This window comes from Notamacropus eugenii, chromosome 6, assembly GCF_028372415.1.
Source record: "Notamacropus eugenii isolate mMacEug1 chromosome 6, mMacEug1.pri_v2, whole genome shotgun sequence".
Classification (NCBI taxonomy): Eukaryota; Metazoa; Chordata; class Mammalia; order Diprotodontia; family Macropodidae; genus Notamacropus; species Notamacropus eugenii.
Genome location: NC_092877.1, coordinates 34143077 through 34164461, shown reverse-complemented (window position 1 = coordinate 34164461; position 21385 = coordinate 34143077). Strand labels below are relative to the sequence as shown.

The 21385-nt window shown below is 41.2% G+C and overlaps 1 protein-coding gene across 5 annotated transcripts in view; it reads right to left on the bottom strand.

The window, feature by feature from the left end:
• Positions 1-21385, bottom strand: part of GALNT18 (polypeptide N-acetylgalactosaminyltransferase 18) — a 512574-nt gene that overhangs the window by 130957 nt on the left and 360232 nt on the right. For all 5 annotated transcript variants that reach the window (XM_072619429.1, XM_072619432.1, XM_072619433.1 and 2 more), the window contains exons 7-9: positions 20715-20900; positions 16252-16389; positions 11820-11915 (exon numbers count right to left, since the gene is read on the bottom strand). In XM_072619429.1, coding sequence (XP_072475530.1) covers positions 11820-11915; positions 16252-16389; positions 20715-20900 — 420 coding nt within the window. The remainder of the gene's footprint in view (positions 1-11819; positions 11916-16251; positions 16390-20714; positions 20901-21385) is intronic.

Sequence of the window (21385 nt, the reverse complement as noted above, 5' to 3'; positions counted from 1 at the left end):
AACTCCTCTACTTGACATCTAAAGTCCATACTATTTTTTCAGTCTGAATTCATATTACTTCCTCCCTTACATGGTCTACAGTTCAGCCTTATTGGCTTTCTTACCCTTTTTCATCCTATCTCCTACCCTTAAGTCTTAGCACAGACAGTTCTGCATGCTGGACGTGCCCACTTTCCTCACCTTTACTTTCGGAATCGCTCCCTTTAAAGGTCAGTTCTAGTGGCATTTCCTTCAGAAGGTTTTCCCCTTATCTCTCAAGTTGTAAGCCCCCTCCCTGACAATTCCAGTGTGTTTATTTCATCACATACATGCTATTTATTGGCTAGTAGAGTGTAGGCTTTTTTGTTTAATTTCTTTTTTCTTTGCAGTTCCAATGGCTACCACAGTGCCTGACACATACTCAAATATTAACTGATTAGATAATTTACCCCAATTATGCAGATCACAAGGCATCTATGGCTGCCCCACTCATAAGCTTACTATTTATGTTCTCCCAAAAGGTTGACCCAAGAGGTCCACCCAAACTTACTAGAGACCTTCCTTGCTTTCTCCCAACATTATAAGTGCCCCTAGTCACACACTAGCCTATCTTCGCTTCCTTTCATACAATTTCTTAACCATGCCATTTACTGGTGGTTCTTCTTTGATTTCAACTTTGACTGTATACTGCATAACCTGCTTGCACCACCACAAATCTCTCCCTTGTCGTCAATGTTATCCTCATCTCTAGTTCTTCAAAGGCTCTGGTGTTTCACATTTTGTTACCATATGGCAACATCAGTAAAATATTAGAATTGAAAAGATGGGCCTTTGCTTTCATTGGAAATTTGGGGGCAGTAAAAGAGCTTTGCAATTTCCCCAAAGCAATTCAGGTCTCTCTCTTGCCTGACATATACTAGATGTGTAACAAATGTTTATTGGATGCATATTGGGTGAATCCACTCCTCTCTTCTCCTATCTTGTTTGCTGGATGGAAAAATACTGGAGAAGTGTTAATCTTATTTTCCAAGTAAGAAAAACCAGGAATAAAACAGAGGCCTGAAGCCTGTTTCATAAGCCTAAGGCATTCTCTGCTCTGTGTTGCTTGACATATAGAAGTATCCAATTCTGAGGTATTTCAAGTACCACAAATCTCCCATTTTATAAACCCAAATGCAAAGTTTGGATAAGCTACTGATACATGGGGAGCCTAATGCCTGCGTTCTGAATGGTGGGGCAGTGACAGCAGTGTCAGGGCCATCATGAGCATGCTGAGCACATAGAGGTGAGCGGGCCACATCCAGAGGGGCTGAATACAGTCATTAGAATCTTCCCTGGGTGGGTGCAGGCTGTGATACATCTCCCATGGAACTGACAAGTCTGTCATCCCAGGCCCAGCCTCGCCTTGCTTGTTTATTCTACTCTAAAAGGAAATGCAAATGAGAGCCTTTATAAAACAGAATAAGAAATGAGCTGCAGAGTTAACTCAGAGTGAAGAGACAAACCCTGACCCCCTCTCTTTGAGAGTGTGAGAACCACCCACCCATCCCAACAGATATCATTGAGGAACCATCTATAAACAGATCCAGGACATTCTCAAGGGGAGTAGTAATAGGGAACAGGGAAAGGAGAAGGAGAAAATGACCTTTTGCTTTTCATCAAGCTAGGGATCATGAAAATTAGGTAGCTATAATGTGAGGAGAACATCAGTGAGGATGCCTCCAAGTTAATAACACATGCAGTTTTAGGAAAGAATCAGTCATAATACAACCCATGATACACAAATGCATGATGCTGGGTAACAGGCAAAGTGAGATGGTGATCCTAACACTAGGATCTTGAGATATCACTGAGACTTGGTGGGATGAGACTTATCACTGGAATATGGCTCTTAAAGTCTATATCTCATTCAAAAAGAATGGAATGAGCTAAAGGAGTCAATAGCCCGTCTGTTTAAACTCATGTAAGGATATCCAGAAAACATGGTAGACGATATTTGTGTGAAATGTAATGGGGCAGAAACAGAAGAGATTGTTTTTGACTACCTGACAGATAAGGAGTTTGGGAAGTAGATCAGAAATTTGGTACAGAGGATACAGTAGTGATATGGGGCTTCAATTATGCATACCTCTGCTAGAGTCCCCCCTCCCCCATCTTTCTCTCTTTCTCTGTGCCAAAGGCAAAGCAGCTAATAATATTTTGATGTTGCTTTAATGATAATTCTATTTATCAAAAGTTAGAGGAACCAATTGTAAGTGTAAGTACCCCAACATACACAGGGGGGCCTGCTACCACAGGTTCTTAGATTTGCATTTCCAAAAGGAAAGGCAACTTTTGAGGAATCAACAATCTACTTTAATCAAGTACATATATCATTCACTTAGTTCAGGGGAAAAAGTCAGCATCCTGAACTTCAGAGAAAATACAGAGAAATCAAAGATCAACAGACATGCTTCCAAATGTCTGACAGATCAACAGACAGATCCAATTGTGTGACCATAGTTACCAGAGAAGGAAGTGCCAACATCTTTCAAAGCCAGGGGGCTGTTTAACAGTTTCCCAGAGTCTCATCTGGCACACAAACCTTCTTCCAAAACCAAGCCCCCAAAGTAAAACCTTACCATCAGAGTCTTTATACACTTTTTAGAGCCAGAGGGCATCACAACACTTGAGAACCAGAGTCTCATTATCAATAGGTGTGGGCCTTCCTACAAATCTTCCCAGGCCCACTAATGGGTGGGGAAGATCTTTAATCACATTAAATAATTAACAATACAAATACATATACAGTTTCTAGTTAAAGAAACTCTTGTTTCTGTACTTTACTCTTGGCTGATAAAGGTAAGATTCAGAGCTGATGGATTATACTAAAACAAAAACAGCAAAAGATCCTCCTTCGCTTGGCATCACACCAAAAAAGGGGATGTCTGTTCTATATACAGTTCTCAGCAATAATGACAAACTGCTTTGGGGGAGTGGGTAGAAGTGATGGGAACCTTGGGGAAAAGTGACCACTCCAACTTAAAAAGACAGATAAGGTAGGAAAGCCAGACATTGTCTGATGGGATATATTTTTGGAGAGTAGCATTGAAAGGGCTCAGAAAAAGGATAGGATTCCATGGACTAAAATTCTTTGAAGAAAATCAGCCTATAAAGTTCTCAATAATGAAATTCTAAAGACACAAAGAAAATAATTCTGATGAGGAAGGAGAGGTGGTTGTCTAAAGAGACTACCATGGAACACAGAGAATTCATCAACAAACTTAGATTTTTAAAAGCCAAGTACAAAAGATGGAATCAAGGGCAACAAACAGAGACAGAATGAATATGAAAGCTTGGCATGGTCCTGTAAGAATACTGTCAAGAGTGCTAAATCTCAGAATGAGCTGAGGCTAGCAATGAGAGCTAAGAATAACAAGAGAGATTTTAAAAGGTTTATAGGGGGAGGGGGAAAGAAGATGAAAGAAGGGATAGGTCTATTGCTCAGAATAGATGGGACATAATGGAGAGAAAGCAGAACTGCTCAACACTTATTTTGCTTCTATTTTTTCTTCCTAGGAGAAGGAATTTTGAACAGGAAAGAGAAAACAAAAATGGCTAATGGGGAATTGATATCCAAGATAACTAGGAGGATAATGAGAGTGAAAAACAACAATTTTAAAAAAAATAGAATGTCTAGCTCCTCTTGATGAGCTCCAGTCATCAGGTCCAGATGAATTACATTCTTAGGTACTGAAAGAACCCAAGAAATGTGATTGATGAGCTTCGGCCAATGCTCTTGGAAAGATTCTGAAGAATGGGAGAGGAACCATAGGATTGGAGAAGGCCAAATATTCCAATTTTCAGAAAATAGAAAGTACTTATAATCTCTGTTATTAGGGAGGCTGAGTCTGGTGAATCTCTTGAGTTTTGGAGTTCAGAGCTGCAAGGGGACTAAAGCTGATTGAGTGTACACACTAAATCTAAAGCCAATATGTTAAACTCTTGTAAGAAAGGAGACAGTAGGCTGCCTAAGGAGGCATGAATTGGTCCAGGTTAGAAGTGGAAGAAGTTAAAGCTTCTATGTCTATCCACAGTGGGGTTGGGCTGGCCCATGAATGGTTGCTGCACTTCTAGCCTTCGTAAGATAAGGACACATTTTTTTTTAAAAAAAGAAGAGATACAGTCTGTAAACTATGGGTCAGTGGTCTTGAATTAGTTTCCCCACAGAATTTTAGAATATATTATTAAAGGAATGGTTAGCAAACATGTGGAAAAGGACATCAAGAAGAGGTCTTGGAAGACTAATCCCATTGACTTTCTTGACAGCTTTCCCAAACCAAGCAGATTAGAAGAATAGTGTAGATGTAGTTTACCTGTGTTATAGTAAAACATGTGTTATTCTTGTGAACAAGATAGATGAAAGTTACATTATTATTTTGGGGGGTACAATGAGGGATTGAATGACTAGACAGAATAGTTTAGCCAACAGACTCAAAGTTTAATAAATATTGGATATTAGCTTGAAAAGAAGTCTCCAGTGGAGTGCTTTGGAGATCTGTGCTTGACCCTAAGATGTTTAATATTTTTATCAATCGCTTGAATAAATAAATAAATAAATATCAAGCTTATCATATCCTTAAGATGACAGAAATCTAGGATCATAATGAATGATCAAGGTAATAGTTACAAGGAGAGAATTCTGAGTTGAATCCAACAAAGTGAAATTTAATAGGAATAAATGTAAAGTCTTACACTTGGCTGTGACAGATGATCAATTAGGATTCTATTTTATTCCAATCAGTACTAATCAGTTTGATATGATCCCACAGGGGTAGTGATAATGTTTTTTGTATATTAGACCTCAGAACTGCATACTACCACTTATGAAGTTTACTTGTCTAACCACAAGAATGCTGATGACCAAGTCCAGAGTGGGTGAGAAACTCCTGAATGATATGAAAAGTCCCCCAACTTATTTTTGTACCTCCAGACCACTTTCTTGTCTCATGAGCAGGTGACCATATTATGACCACTTAGTAAATGGAGATGACCCTTGTCTCACCCATATTGTGACCATCCATGCTGATGCGTCATTTTTGGCCCACCTGGAGGGTCAAAATCAAGATTTATCAACCAATGAAATGGTGCACTTTACTTTGCCTCTTTGCAGTGTCTGGGTATCAAGCCTTATAAAAGTAGAGACCTGGGGAAAGGAGGGATCCCAGATCATGAGGAAGATGTGAGGTCCACTTTATTGGATGGGGCCATGAACCCTTAATGTAGTGCTATTGACTTGGAGCTTTGCCTCAGTGGTTTTCCTTGCAAATTGGACAATTTTGGACCCCACATGGGTTAACAAAAATTGTCTTTATAAATTGAAGATAGGAGATGAATGGGGCTATTTATAAGTTTGTTTGAAATATGGCTGAGGGGTGGAGTCAAGATGATGGAGTAGAAAGACATACATACTCTAGCTCTTCCCTCACAGCCCATAAAATAACTGTGAAAGAAAGACTCTCAACAAATTCTAGAGCAGCAGGAGCCACAGAACAACGGAGTGGGGAGATTTTCAGCCCAGAGTGACCTGGAAGGGCAACAGGAAAGGTCTGTTGCACCAGACATGGAGTGGAGCCCAGCCTAGTCTTCACCATGCTGCACTAAGAGGAGCAGGACCAGAGCAGGCTTCAGGAAGAGAATTTCTGGCAGCAGCGGTGGTTCACAGATCCCTTAACCCACAGGCACCAAAGGCCAGTGGGAGGGCTTTTTCAACCAGAGCAAGAAGGGAGCAGGTTCCTCCCCTAACTCTGGCCCCAGGCAGTAGCAGCAGGGGTGGGGGGTGCGGGGCAGCATGGCTGTGGTGACCTCGGCAGCAGCCAGGGTCCACTGCTGGAGCGACTCAGCTTAAAGCCCCTGGGGGAACTGAGCAGCTGATATGAACCTAAGCCCTGAGCACGGTCCTGAGGCATGGCAGAGCTGGAGGCCCCTGAGTAAACTCCTTTCCCTTGATTATGCCACCTTGGAGGAACTGAGAATTTACTGGTCCCTAGAGTATACCCTACTCTTGACAAAGGAACTAAAAGTCAAGTAACTGGTTGGGAAAATGTTCAAAAATAGGGGGAAAATGACTATAAAAGGTTACTTTCTTGGTGAACAGGTATTCTCTCTCATCCTTTCAGATGAGGAAGAATAATGTTTACCATCAGGGGAAGACATAAAAGTCAAGGCTTCTGCATCTAAAACCTCCAAAATAAATATTCAATGGTCCCATGCCATAGAAGAGCTCAAAAAGTATTTTGAAAATCAAGTAAGAGAGGTGGAGGAAAAATTGGGAAGAGAAATGAGAGTGATGCAAGAAAATCATGAAAAGTAAGTCAAAAGCATGCTAAAGGAGACCCAAAAAATGCTGAAGAAAATAACACCTTTAAAAATAGGCTAATTCAATTGGTAAAAGAAGTCTAAAAGGCCAATGAGGAGAAGAATGCTTTAAAAAGCAGACTTAGCCAAATGGAAAAGGAGGTTCAAAAGCTCACTGAAGAAAATAGTTCTTTAAAATTTAGAATGGAACAGATGGAAGCTAATGACTTTATGAGAAACCAAGAAATTACAAAACCAAACCAAAAGAATGAAAAAATAGAAGATAATGTGAAATATCTCATTGGAAAAACAAATGACCTGGAAAATAGATCCAGGAGAGACAATTTAAAAACTATGGAACTACCTGAAAGCCATGATCAAAAAAAGAGCCTAGACATCATATTTCATGAAAGTATGAAAGAAAACTGCCCTGATATTCTAGAACCAGAGGTCAAAAAAAATATTGAAGGAATCCACCAATCACCTCCTGAAAGAGATCCAAAAAGAGAAACTCCTAGGAATACTGTAGCCAAATTCCAGAGGTCCCAGATCAAGGAGAAAATATTGCAAGCAGCTGGAAAGAACAATTCGAGTATTATGGAAATATAATCAGGATAACACAAGATCTAGCAGCTTCTACATTAAGGGACTGAAGGGCTTGGAATATGATATTCCAGAAATCAAAGGAACTAGGATTAAAACCAAGAATCACCTGCCAAGCAAAACTGAGTATAATACTTCAGGGGAAAAAGAATATTTGACTTTTAAACACAAGAATCAAGAGAAGTATAAAAAGGTAAACAGGAAATAGAAATCACAAGGGACTTCCTAAAGTTGAACTGTAACTTTTCTCAGTATCTGAGTAGTTGGAGGGATTACACACACACACACACACACACACACACACACACACACACACACACACACAGAGCACAGGGTGAGCTGAATAGGAAGGGATCATATCTAAAAAAATAAAATTAAGAGGTGAGCGAGGAATATATTGGGAGGAGAAAGGAAAAAATGGAATGGGACAAATTATCTCTTATAGAGGAGGTAAGAAAAAGCTTTTCCAATGGAGGGGAAAAGGGGAGAGGTGAGAGGGAAAAGGTGAAGTTTACTCTTATCACATTTAGCTCAAAGAAGGAATAACATGCACCCTCAATTTGATAGGAAAATCTCTTACACTACAGGAAAGTAGGGGAGAAGGTGATAAGCAGGGTGGGTGGGATGATGGAAGGGAGGATAAATGGGAGGAGGGAGCAATTGGAAGTAAACACTCTTGGGGAAGGACAAAGTCATAAGAGAGAATAGAAGAAATGGGGGGCGGGATAGGATGGAGGGAAATGTAGTCTTGCACAACATGACTATTATGGAAGTCATTTGCAAAACCACACATATATAGCCTATATTGAATTGCTTGCCTCCTTAATGGGTATAGGTGGGGAGAAAAGAATGAAGAGAAGTTGGAACTGGAAGTTTTAAGAACAAATGTTGAAAACTGTTTTTGTGTACAACTGGGAAATAAGAAACACAGGTAATGGGGTATAGAAATTTATCTTGCCCTACAGGACAAGGGAGAAATGGGGATAAGTGAAGGGAGGGGTGTTAGAAGGAAGGGCACATTGGTAGAAGGAGCAATCAGAATGCAAGGTGTTTTGAGGTGGGGGTAGGGAAGAGATGGGGAGAAAATTTGGAACTCAAAATTTTGTGGAAATGAATGTTGAAAACTTAAAGTAAATAATAAATAAACAAATAAAAAGACAGCCACTTTTCAAAAAAAAAAAAGAAATATAGCTGAGTATTTTATTGGACTACAAGTTTATTATGAGTCAACAACTTAATTCAGCAGCCAAAAAGACTCCAAGTTCATCACAGACTGTATTATGAGAGGAAGAGTTCTCAGAACTAAGTAGGTGATGGTCCTGTCATATTTTACCCTAGTCAGATACAATCTAGAACATTATATTCAGTCCTAGATAATACACTTTAGGAAGGATGTTGATACTCTGCAAGGCCTCCATAAGGGGGCAACCAGGATGGTGAAGGGCCATTTAATCATGTCAAATGTTTAGTCTGGAGAACAAAAGACTTAGAGCAATAGTTCTTAACCCAGGATCTATGAACTTTAAAAAACAGCAACTGAATTACAATATAATTAGCTTCCTTTGTAGTCTTATGCATTTTATTTTATGCATTTAAAGACGTTATTCTGAGAAGGAGTCCATAGGCTTTACCAGACTTCCAAAGACGTTTATGACATAAAAAGGATAAGACCCCCTCCTCACACGGGGAACATGAAAGTAATCTCCAAACACCTGAAAGATAGTTATTTTCAAGGAGATTTAGAGTTGATCTGCTTTACCTGGGAGGGGAGAACTAGAGAGCAAATGTGGAAGTTGCAGAGGAGGGATAGCTTCCATTTAAAGAAAGCCTCCTTAGCAATTAGAACTATCTAAAATGGAGTGGGTTGCCTCAAGGAGACTTGGGTTCTCCTTCACTGGAGGCCTTCAAGCAAAGGCTAGATGACCATTGGTTGTTTTTTGTAGAGGGGAGACTTGTTTAGGTGTAGATTAAGCTCACTGGTGTCAAATATTTAACAACCAGCTCTCTAAAACATGTATGCAGGATATATGTTTAAGTTTAATCTGCATTATTTACCTTTTTTCCATCTTAAGTCTAAAGCTTGTACTGAAAAAGTAACAATCAGCTCTTGCAAACCAGTACCAAGCTGAATGTGGTGCAACCCTAGTCAAACTAGAAAACCTAAAAGGCCTCTTCCAATTTTGTGCCTAATTAATACCAGTCTTCATACCTGCCTCCTTATCTCTTTCCCTCCATCATATGACTTTTCTTAGAAGTCAACTATTGCTTCAGATAGCCTGCAACACCACGAACATCCGAGTTAACAAGGATACATCTTAGCAAGCAGCACACCCCTTGGCATCTCATCCAAACTATGAACTTCCCCCATGATTAAAGTTATTCCAGTCCCTTCCCTTTCCCAGATAGTAGATCAAAGGTAAAGAGATACCCAGACTAGAGTTATAAATCCAAGGATCATTGTATCTGGAAGAAAAATGGATGGAATCACCTTGGGAAAGGCATGAATGAGTAGTATCTTTGAAGCTTTTCCAATGAAAATCTAGAAGGAAAGTAGGAAAAGCACTATTCTGGGATTCAAGAGCCCCAAGTTCTAGTCCAGCTCTGATACTTCTTAGTGTGTATGAGCATAAGAAAGTCACTTAATTTTTTTATCTTAATTTCCTTATCTGTAGAGTATAAAGAATACTTATAGGACCTTTCTCATAGGATTGCTTTGAAATTCAAATAAGATTTTATATATATATGTATGTATACGTGTATATATATATACATTTCATTTTGTTCAACAAAGGGGTGAGAAATAAATAGAAGACAGAAAAAAATAAATATCCTTTCAACCTGAGAAAACCTTCAGACATGTAAAATCAAACATCTAGGAAAAGAGAATAATAGAGATTTGCCACCATCTTAAAAGGATGAGAAGAATTATTTCTTGCTGAAACTGAGCCTCCTTGGAGATCGAATTACACAAATCATAGAAATTCAGTGAAGTCTTTACCTCCTGAAATTTCCAATTGCCCACTCCTGAGGAAAGGAAAAGAACCGTGAGGGAAGACATGTGCCTCAAATTATCAAGCATGTGAAGACTAAATGAAGTAGCGCAAGCTCCCAGGAGGACTTGGAGTGGGAGAAGATGAGGAAGTGGGGGCTTCCACCTCCGACAGCATTCATGCTTATCTGCTTCTAGCAGTCCTTCACGTCTCTATCCCTGGAGAGGATGCTATGCAGGTGTGAGACATGGTGTGAACCTCTGGTCCATCTCAGGGCTAGCTCACTGTCTTTACTAACCAACCCTGATTATAGATGCATAGAATTAGAGCTAGAAGTGACCTTAGAAATTGTCTAGTCCAACCCCTTCATTTTACAGATGGGGAAACTGAGGCCCAAAGAGTTTAAGTGACTCACCCAAAGTTGCCCAGATGGTAAGTAATATAGTCCAGACTTGAACCTAAGTTTTCTGACTCCAAAGTCAAAGATCTTTCCCGTGTACCATTGCTTCACTGATTCTTGTTGGGGACATTAAGACCTGAAGAGCTGAACATGTTCTTACTCTATCAGTGGCTCCCTCCCACCCAGCAGCTAGGTGGCACAATGTGCCAGGCACTGTGCTGTGTTTTCCAAATATCATCTCATTGGATCATATACAGTTAGTAAGGAGCAGAGTGGGGGGCTGATTCCAGCTTTGTCTGACTCCTGGATTTCCATTCGGCAGTGTTCCTATTCATAACTCCCCCAGGACATCCCATCTCCCTAGGGCTCCAGGGATTCCAGGATTCAGAGGTTAGTTACCAATGCCTTAAAGTTGTTCTAAATAGATACACAAAGGCCTGAGAACAGCGTCGGGCACTGAGTATTGTAGCTGCATGGAAAACATTTGCTGAGTGGTGTACTTGGCATTTTCCCCAGAGGCCCCACTGATAACATCAGACTGTGCTAGGACTCTCTTTGAGGGAGATGGCCCAAGGGGCTTTGGGTGTTCAAGACTTCATTTCGATGGGAGTAGGAGCTTTCTCTGCTGCAATATCAAGTCCTTGTCTCCAACTGTGATTCCTGAAGAATCCCAAGTCCGGCTCCTCACCATTCTGTTCATTCAGTTCAGGAATTCAGCAAGTATTTGTGGAGTGTACACACTCCATGTGGCCAAACAGTGTTAGTCACTGGAGATACTGACAAAATGAAATGTCCTCAAGAGGCTTCCATTCCACCAGGGGAAACAATATATGCAAAGATAAGTAAATACAAAATGTGTACATTTGAGTCAGAGCTAGATATAATAAAATAAAATAGACACAATGTTCTGTAATGGAGAGAGTAGGCTTTGGAATCAGAAAGACATGGATTCAGATGCTGCTTCTGACATATACTGGCTGTATGACCCTGGGCAAGTCATTTACGTCTCGATGACTAGGCAACTCTCTAAGATCATAGTTGAAGAAAAGGTACAGTTCTGTATCTGGAGAGAACTTCTTTACAATTGCAAGATCTCTATAACAATGGAATTATGAGTTTGTTTAAAAAACAAAAAAAAAGGTTAAGAACCTTATATAATGCTGCCTGCACTGCTTACCAGATCTCAGAGAGGAAGGAAAGAACTTTGGTCCTCAGATATCCCCTTGCTCCCAGAGTCTTGATGACTTCCAGATTTTTTTTTGACAAAACCCTGCCATTGCCTTCCTTTTCATTCCCCTGGATGTCCCCTGATTCCCAGTAGGCAGCTAAAGAGTGGAGGCCTGATGCTGGCTGTTTCCACTCAGACTTTCTTTGCTGGCAAGGCAAGACATCCTAGCTCATTGCCTTGACCTCCCCTCCTTCCAGTCTACATTCCTTTCCTGTACCAAGCACCATATCCTGAGCAGCAACAGCAATGACCATCCATCTCTGAGGTCATCCATGTGACTTACCTGTGGGGTCATGCCATGGCACAAATACATGATGGGAACATTTTCTGTGTCTGGTCCTTGATCAAGACATAAGTCACTCTTCAGAGAATTCTGCAGCTGGGACACAGAGAGAAAAGACATGTAAGAGGGAAAGAAAGGGGTAAAAAAGGAAAGGATTATGCCAAGAAAAGCAAGTATTCCATGGAGACGACTTTCATTTTCCACAATAAAACCATAAGGTCCCCAAATGCTATGGAAACCAGTGAGCCTGGGCATTTGGCAAACAGTTGTTTGAAGGATAAAATCAAGACTTGGTAAGCTGCAGACTGAAGTTTAGTGGTCAAGGTTGCACGACTCTGAAGAAAAGAAAATAGCCTGATGTGTGATTCATAAAATCACAGAATTTGGAAATAGAAATCGCAGTAGATGCGATCTGATCACACCCCTCATTTTACAGAAGAATAAACCGCAGCCCAGAGAGGAGTAAGGACTTGCCCACATAATCACAGCTAATCACTAGCATGGATGGCATTCCAACCCAGATTTTGTGACCCCAAATGCAGGGCTTTTTCCCTTATGACACATTACCTCTGATATGGCCTACAAAGTGAGCCTGGGAGGTAAAACTCTCTACTGCCTCTGCCTAAGTGAATGTGAAGCCATGGGGCCCTGGGATGGGAGCAGGGGCTGCCTTGGACTCAGAACTGCTTATGAAAATGCTTCCCAGCTCCAGTTATAGATTTAGAGGCCATCTGGCCCAGTTCTAGATGGGAGATAAGCCCAGTGAAATGAAGTCATTTATTTGTTCAAGGTCACATAGGTAGTAAGTGGTGGAACCAAGACTTGAACCCAGGTCCTCTGACCACACAATTCATGCTCTTTCTACTCCTCAGCAGCCACACCCTCTCAACCTCCCATCATTTTCATTCTCTCTCTGTCTCTTTGTCTCTGTCTCTCTGTCTCTCAGTTAAGTGAATTGCCAAGGGTCACACAACTAGTAAGTATCTGAGTCCAAATATGAACTCAGGTTCTCCTGGACTCCAGGGCTGATATTCCACCCACTGCACCACCTAGCTGCCTCCCCGCCTTATCCCTTAAGGACTCCTGGGCTTTGTCTCCTCTTTTAGCACTTTACCCTTAATACTTTCTGGCACTTCTATCTTGGTTGTTCAGTTATTTTTCAGTTGTGTCTAACTCTTCGTGATCCCAATTGGGATTTTCTTGGCAGAGATACTGAAGTCATTAGCCATTTCCTTTTCCAGCTCATTTTATAGATGAGGAAACTGAGGCAAACAGGATAAAGTGACTTACACAGCTGGTAAGTGTCTGAGGCTGGGTTTGAACTCAGGTCCTTCTGACTCTAGGGCTGGTGCTCTATCTATTGTGCTATCCAACTGCTCTACAGATTTTTGTGTGTTATCTCCCCAGTTAGATTATGAGCTTCCTCAAGAGCATGATCTGGTCTTACTGTTTCTTTTTGGATTGCCAGTGTTTACCATAGTGCTTGGCCCATAATAATTGCTCAATAAATGCTTCTTCATTTATTTTCATTCATTCATTCTTATGTCTCCTTGGGGCATATAGTTGTTCCTTCCAGAGATTCTCAAGATGTAGTTCTCCAGGAAAGTGCTTGGCACATAGTAGGTACTTAATAAATTCTCATTGAATGCTTGACTGACTGATGCACCTTTCACTTCCTGAATCCCTCCTGCCCTCCCCTGTCCTTGCATCCTTTTACTCTCCCTCCTAAATTTCACTTTGGGGCCACTTGGGCTGATCCATTGCTCATGACCTGTGCAAGCACTGAATCCCAGAGAGTAATGATTCTCCTGTCATCCAATAAATATGGCCCTTACTTGGGGGAGTGGAGCAGGGGTGCATCCTGCCAGTACTTTCTGTTGAGCAAAGATAGATTATTCCTGGGAGGAGAGACAGACTACACTGGTCTGTTTCTCTGACCACACATGGGAAGGAAGGCAGGGACAGATTCTCCCACCTTGGGCTTCTTTCCCTCCATAGATTTACAGCAACCCCACCTCCAATACACAGAGCAAATATGGAAAACTAATCATCGTAACTCCCTTAGGGTGGGAGGAGCATAATCATCGAAGAAAAATATTCCTCTATCATTAAGCTATTACTTAAACCATTTGCCTAATCCTCATTGCGTTAATGGGCATGTGTAACAAATAATTCATAATTATAGAAACATGTAATTTGTCATTAGCTGGGATTGCTGTCCACCACCACCACCCCTGCTAGATAATCTTTCTAATAATAATAGCTCACACTGATATACTGCTTTACAGTCATAATTATGCTTGAAGCAACTCTGTGACGTAGATATCGTCTATATTTTTCACCCTATTTAACATGGGAGAAAGATAATGTCAAGAGAAGTCCAATCATTTTCCCAAGGTCACACAGCTATAAAGGGGAGAAGCTGGGACTAAGCTGAGTCTGATTCTCTGTTTTTCCACACTGTCCCATTCCTTTCCATTAGTCTATAGACAAGGGTGAAATCTGTGCTTGACCCCTCATGAGCTTCAAGGAGATGATATGAGATTTCCAAAAAGAAGACTTAGGGAGAATATGTCAACCATCCTCCATATGTGAAGGGTGGTCATATGGAAGAGGGGTTCAATTTTTTCTTCTTGGCCCCAGGGGTTGGAACTAAGACAAAAAGTTACAGAGAGCTAGAATTAGGCTCCATGTAAGAAAAAAAAACAAACTTCCTAACAATTGGTTTTATCCCAAAGTGTGGAATGGGCTGCCTTAGGAGGTAGTGAGTTCCCTATGGTTGGTGATCTTTAGGTACAATGTAGAAAAACATTGGTTGGGTGTGTCTAGGGGAGATTCTCCTTCTAGCTCTGAGAGGCAGTGCAGAGGGCACTGTCACATAGTGGGCCAAGTGTTAGATTTTGAGTCAAAGAAGACCTACCTCCTAATTCTCTCTCTTTCTCTCCCTCTCCCTCTCTCTCTGCCTCTCTCTCTCTCTCAAGTTTATGCTAGATTAATAACCCCCATTTTAGAGTCATATGGGGGAAGTGACCAGTTCAAGATTGTGTAGAATGTCAAGAGCAAAGCTGCGATCTAAAACTAGGTCCAGCCTGCCCTTCCCAATCATCAGTGTGGATGCTGAGTCTTGGGCTCTGTTCCCATGAGGTCACCAGCTCTGCTGCTCCTGTGTCCCCAGCACTGCCTCAGTCAGTGGTCCAGGCCTGGGCCCCCATGCTGCAGTGGGCACCTTCCAGTTTGCTTGCAAATTAACATAATGAATCCATGATGGGGGTGCTGATGCTAGGCTAGGAAATTGCCTGCTTAGTCCTGTATCCATCGTGTTTACTATCATTGGTCTCACTTTACCTAGAATGATCAGATTTAAAGCCTGCTTATTCATAGATTTTGTTTGCATTCCAGACTGCATGGCCAGCCTGGGAGTGTTTGTGCCAGCCATGCACTTTTTTGGATTTTTTTTTTTAACAAAAAGAGGCATAATGTTTATTTGGAGAAGGGAAATCTAGAGAAAAGCAATCTGGAAATGTCAACTGGAGATGTAGGCAACCTTGTCCTGCAAATATGGCCTGAGCTGTAGACAACTCCTAGACAAAAACTGGCCTGCAAAGATCACTGTCCTGGAAAGAGTGAATCCCAGCCTGCCTCTGACCTGCTGTGCCATCTCGAGTCCATCAGTGAATGATTATTTATTCATGCTGAGCTCCCCAAGAGAAGGGATTGCTTCATTCTCTTTGTACCCTCAATGCCTAGCAAGTGCCTAGCACATAGTGGAAACTTGTCGATGAATTGATGATAGATTGTCATACACTGACCCAGGTCCTTTGGGGCAGAAAGAAAACTAGTAAGACAATCCCTGACCCCAAAGAGCATATGTTCCAACAAAAGAGAATCATTTCATGTCTCCAAGTCTTCATTCCTCCATAGTAAAATAATGGCAATATTAAACTCCCTATCTCATAGGTATGTTGTTTATGTTAAATGAGGTCACATAGGCAAAGTGGCCAAGAACCACAAAGAGCCACAGAGAGTGAGCTGGTCCTGTTGCAATATCAGAAGGACAGGAGCATCAACTGAGTCAAAAAATTTACTTTGAAAGAAAACTTGTCATTGTACAAGCTCTATTTTTCTTGCCTTATGGATTTAGAAAAATTAGATCTTCTAACCTTACTTCACAGATGAGGAAACTGAGGCTCAAGAGGTTAGCTAGGTTAGCACAGGTTAAATAGTCCCAAAGATTAGTCTAGACTCAAGTCACACAGATGGTAAGTGTCTGAGTTGGAACTTCAATCTAAGTTCTGATTCCTTATTAGGAGTCATTCCACTCTTCCCACCATTCTCGCTGTCTCTGCCTTTAAAGAAGCATCCAATTATTTCCTTTTTTAAAAAAAAATAACCCAATTATATCTTAAAGACTTAGGAAAAGAAACAGTCTTACCACCCCATATGCAATGATGTCTGAGTACATCCTCATTTCTGGGTACACACTGACAAGGTACCATCGGAATGTCTTACACTGAAGTTTTTTCCTCAGGGCTTTCCTTGTAGAAATGTCACCAATATCAATTCCAGGATCCTGTATATACAGAAAGGCAGTCATGATTGAAGGGCAGCTTTTCCTGCTCACACATCAGATGTAAGCCCCTATCAGCAGCCTCCTGAGGAATAGTTAGTTGTGTTGGTCTGAGCTCTTGGATGCCAAAGAAAGGCTTCAGACAATACTACTCAGCCTTGGTTAATTGTAATTTAAAGCCAGTGACTTCCCCGGGGCCCCTGTCCTGCAGCAATTACCTGCAGCAAAAACCTACTTGTGACCAGACAAGTAACAAATTAAATGTTGTCACCCAAACCCTGAGATGCAAGAATTCCCAAGGCTTATTTGGAAAGAAGGGACATGGAAGTGGGGTCAACATGAATGTATGGGTGAGAGTACCGTGCCTTTATGCCTGCTGGTGTGGTCTGATAGAGCTGGGGAGTATAATGAGTTATTGCTTGTGGACTTCAAGTACCTGGAGGGTCAAAATATTACACACACACACATACATACACACACACACATACACATACATATTGCAAGTATGTGTATGTATACATGGTAATCCTGGGTAGGGAAACCAACTCTACCAATGTAAGCTGACACTTTCTCTGCACCTTATAATCTTTGGGAGTTGCCAAGAGCATGGAAAAGTTAATTAACTTATCCAAGATCACCCAGCCAATAGGCGTGAGTGGAGGAACTTGAATTCATGTCTTCCTGGTTTTTAGGTCAACTCTTTATCCACAAAGTAACACTGCTAAACAAATACATATGATTGATGCATGTAGATATACACACATACAAACATATGTATATGTGCACATGTGTATTATACATGTGCATATATACACAAATGTATATAATATATACATGTGATGTCATTATATAGCACCATATAAGTATTTATATGTATCTGCACATATATGTATATGTGTCCCAAAAATCCTAGTGCAGTTTTAAGCATGAATAACTTAGACCTATACGACTTTGAGGTCATGTGTATAAATAATATTATAATTATTAAGAGACAATGGGACTAAAGTGGTAGACTGAGTAAAATTTCCTCCCTTATTTATAGTGCACAGACTTGATGGAATCTAGCCATCACTGAAGATAACAGCTCCAGCCTAGCTTTCCATATTTATTTCATATTTATCATCTTCATGCACTCTACATTCCAGACAAATGGGGCTGCTTGCTACTTCCTGCATGTAGTGTTCCATCTTCCTCCACCTCTACCTCCCAGAAAATGAAGTCCTTCACCACTGCCAGTCTTGGAATCTCTAGCTTCCTTTAAGTGGCCCCATCTTCACAAGATCTTTTCTGACCCTAGCACCACCACCACCACCACAGCCTCTGTGTTAGTGCTGATACTAGTTTGCATTTATCTGCATGCACTAATCACTACCTGTTTGGATCCCTCTCTTTCCAGTCAAGCATAAGCTCCTTGAGGAGAGGAACTGCTCCATTTTTGTCTTTGTACATTCTACAATTTGCTGTTTTTCTCCCCCTCGACCTCAGATTTCAGTGCTAGAGACAACTCCCTGCCCCTGTGAATATTAGCAACAGTTGTGCATCTCATTTTTAGAGAAATACAGAAGCACTCTGTTTCACAGCTTCTTACCGGTCTATAAAATCACAGCTTTTTCTGCCTTATCAACCTCATAGCCCGGAAGCTCCAAGAAGACACAGACCTTACCTTATCTAAATGTGCTCTCCACATAGCACTTCTTTATGAAATGATTTTTTTGAGTGGATAAATGAATGACTGGGAAGTGCTAGGGTACAGGAGTTAAAGGGCTTGACGCAAAGTAAGGAAATTGCTCATTCATTTTAGTCATGTCTGATTCTTTGTGACCCCATTTGGGATCATCTTGCAAAGATACTGGATTGGTTTGCCATTTCCTTCTCCAGTTCATTTGGCAGATAAGAAAACTGAGGCAAACAGGATTAAGTGACTTGCACAGGTCTTTCTGATTTCAGGCCCAGCACTTTATCCACTGCATCACCTAGGTGCCTGAAGTAAGGAAGATTTGAATTCAAGCCCAACCTCTGATTCTATGTGACACTAGGCAAGTCACTTAATCTTTTGGAACATCGTTTTCCTCACCCATAAAATGATAGGACTGGATTATGTGGCCTATTGAGATCCCTTCCAACTCTTAACTCAATGAATATATGAATGAATGAATGAATGAATGAATGCTGCCCAGAAGAAGAGGTACTGTGCTATGGTAAAAAAGGGACTAAAGTGGGAATATGAAAAGCTTGGTTCTAGTCTCCATTTGCTATTAACTAGTTTTGTGTCCTAAAGAAAGACTTTTTTACAGGAGCCTAGATTTGGGACTGGAAAGATCTTTAGAGGTAATGCCCCACCCCTTCCTTTTTTTCGAATAAGGAAACCAAGGCCCAGAAAGGTTAAGTGATTTGTCAAAAGTTTGAAGCATACCTGGTATTTGAACCCGAGGCCAACAATTCAAAATCCAGCACTTACTGGCTTCCACTCCCTGGATCTCAGCCTGTTCTTTATAAAAAGAGGGACTTCGTCTACTGCTCTTTTGAACTCTTACATTCTCTAAATTGTGTGACTCAATCCCTTTCATGGGGCCTAGGGAGTTAGATCACTCTCCTAACAGACCCCAAGGATTTTCCAAAGCCTTTAGTAATGAGGCTTTTGTTGTCATTAGACTGACTTTGTTGAAGTCATTAGGCTAGTACAAAAGATTTCTTTCGCAGGCTCAGGAAACATCCTAGGGGATGGATTCTGAACTAAAGCTCCATGACTGGACAACCATCACTAATTTCAAGCCTAGAATGTGGTGTTATTTTCCTGAAAAGATTTCCAATGTCAAGATTTCACTCTGGCGCTGATTCATCAGTGTATTTTGTCCAGAGTTCTGAGCTGGATTTGCTTCATTTTCTCTGGGTAGAAGATGGAATTCTTCATTTATCTGATGAAGTCTCATCTGATTCATTAGCACAAAACTTAAAAGATTGTTTCTGGCTAAAATAACTGTAACTTCCCTGTCATTTTCATTTATATCTTGGTTCACATGACAGCAGTTTGGTGGAGTTTGTCAAATAGGAGTATTTTTTTATGGAAAGCAAAGCTCCATAGTCTTCCCAATAGCCTGCCCCAGTCAAAAAGGCAAGACTCTCAAGGAGCAGTCATGGCTCAAATTAGGGAGGGTAGGGATTAGGTTCTAAGTCACATACAGATGCTAGAATAATGGACACAGCTATATTGGGCAAGCTCTGGAGATGGGGCTGGAAAGCAACTGCCAAATCTAAAGAGCCTTCCTATTTTACCCTCCAAGAATATAAGGACACACTCAAATAATGCATTAATGAGAGTCTTCCCCTAGTTTTTTTCCTAGAATCTAGTGGATAGACGTCACACTGGAGAGCACATAGTGTAGGGCCTGGGGTCAAGAAGACTTGTATTAAAATCTTGCCTCTGAGACTTTTTAGAGAACTTATGTCACAGGTTTTTAATTTAATTTTTTATCAATGAACAAATCTACTTTTCCTCCCTCTTTCCTTTGATGTTTATTGACTCTATGCCCCCTGGTATCTACATAGCTTTTTTAAGCCTTAGGCCTTAGGATTTATCTACTAGTCATAAATGGGGAATGTTCTGTGTTGGTGGTCAGAATTCCCACATGAGAATTTCCTTCTCTGAGAAGATCAGAGATCATTTGTATAGTTGTGTTTCTGGAGAAGGGAAGAGAGGGTAGTGAACGAGGGAATGAATGGATCCCAGCAGGAAAGACATTGTGATGTGGTAGAAAGGACTAGTTTTTATAGGATTCAGCAACTGCTAGGAAAACCGCTGAACTTATCCATCTGCATGATGGGTTCTAATGGAAGAATCTCTTGCTCAGGCAAAGAAACATAGTTTTCACCTCTTGGGGTCTGTTGTAGACACTGAAGTGTCAGTGATCTGTGGTGGTGGGTTTTGGAGAGAGCCTATAGCCAAAGGTTTCATGAGCAAAGATGTGTGAATTCACTGGCAGCTGGGAAATTGGGAATTATCTGAATTTTGATGGTTCCTCTATTTTCATATATCATGGAGATCCTTAATCTTAGTATCATTTAATATATAGTTGTAGAACATCATAGCTGGGAGGGACCTTCCCCACTTAGTCCATTCCCCTCAATTCTCAAACAAGAGAGAAAGCAAGAGAGAAAGCCACCAGGCCTGGTTAAACAGGATAGCATGGGCTCTCTTCTCTTGCTCCCTCTTTTAAACTATCAAGATCTTTTATAGGTGACTGCCAAGGCTGAAAGATAAGTTCTATAAACCATTATATTTTCCTCTGCTAGAGCCCTGAGCATCCTAGAACCCATAGGGAATGACCTACCTCTAGGGGGATATTCCATGCCATATAAACATGGCTCTTAAATTCATCCATCCAGACTTCGGCCACCCTCAGAGCATTTCTGCGGACGTGGGCTGTGAGGTCCTCAGTGTAGGGCTTGTGAGCACGTTCAATGTGGGCTATTCTGGAGCAGGGCAGGACCTCCACACTCCCACCACACTGCCACACCTGCAGGGGAGATGACCAGTGCAACTCAGTTGAATTCAGCAGACATAATGGAGAGCTTCTTGTGTACAGCTTTGGGAGAGATACAAAGTTCAGACCTAGTCCTTGCTCCCATGGAGCTCATCATCCCAGAGGAGGGGATGAAAGAAGCCCAGACCAAGTGTCATGAAAGGGACTTCTAAAGAGGAAGAGAACACACCCAGCTGGAGGGATCAGAATCAGGAACTTTAGAGAGGGGTTCCAGCCTACCAATAAGGAGAGGGAGGTCCAGAGAGGGGAAGCAACTTGCCCACGATCACACAGCTAGTCAGTGGCAGAACCTGAACAAGAAGGGAACTCTCCTCACTCCAAAGCCAGGACTCTTTCCCATTGTGTAATATCACCTTGTACCCACAAGCAAATCATGGAGCCAAAGATTATGGGCTTATGGATTCATAGACAGGAATTTTTCAGGCCATCTATTCCAACCTCTGCATTTTACAGATGAG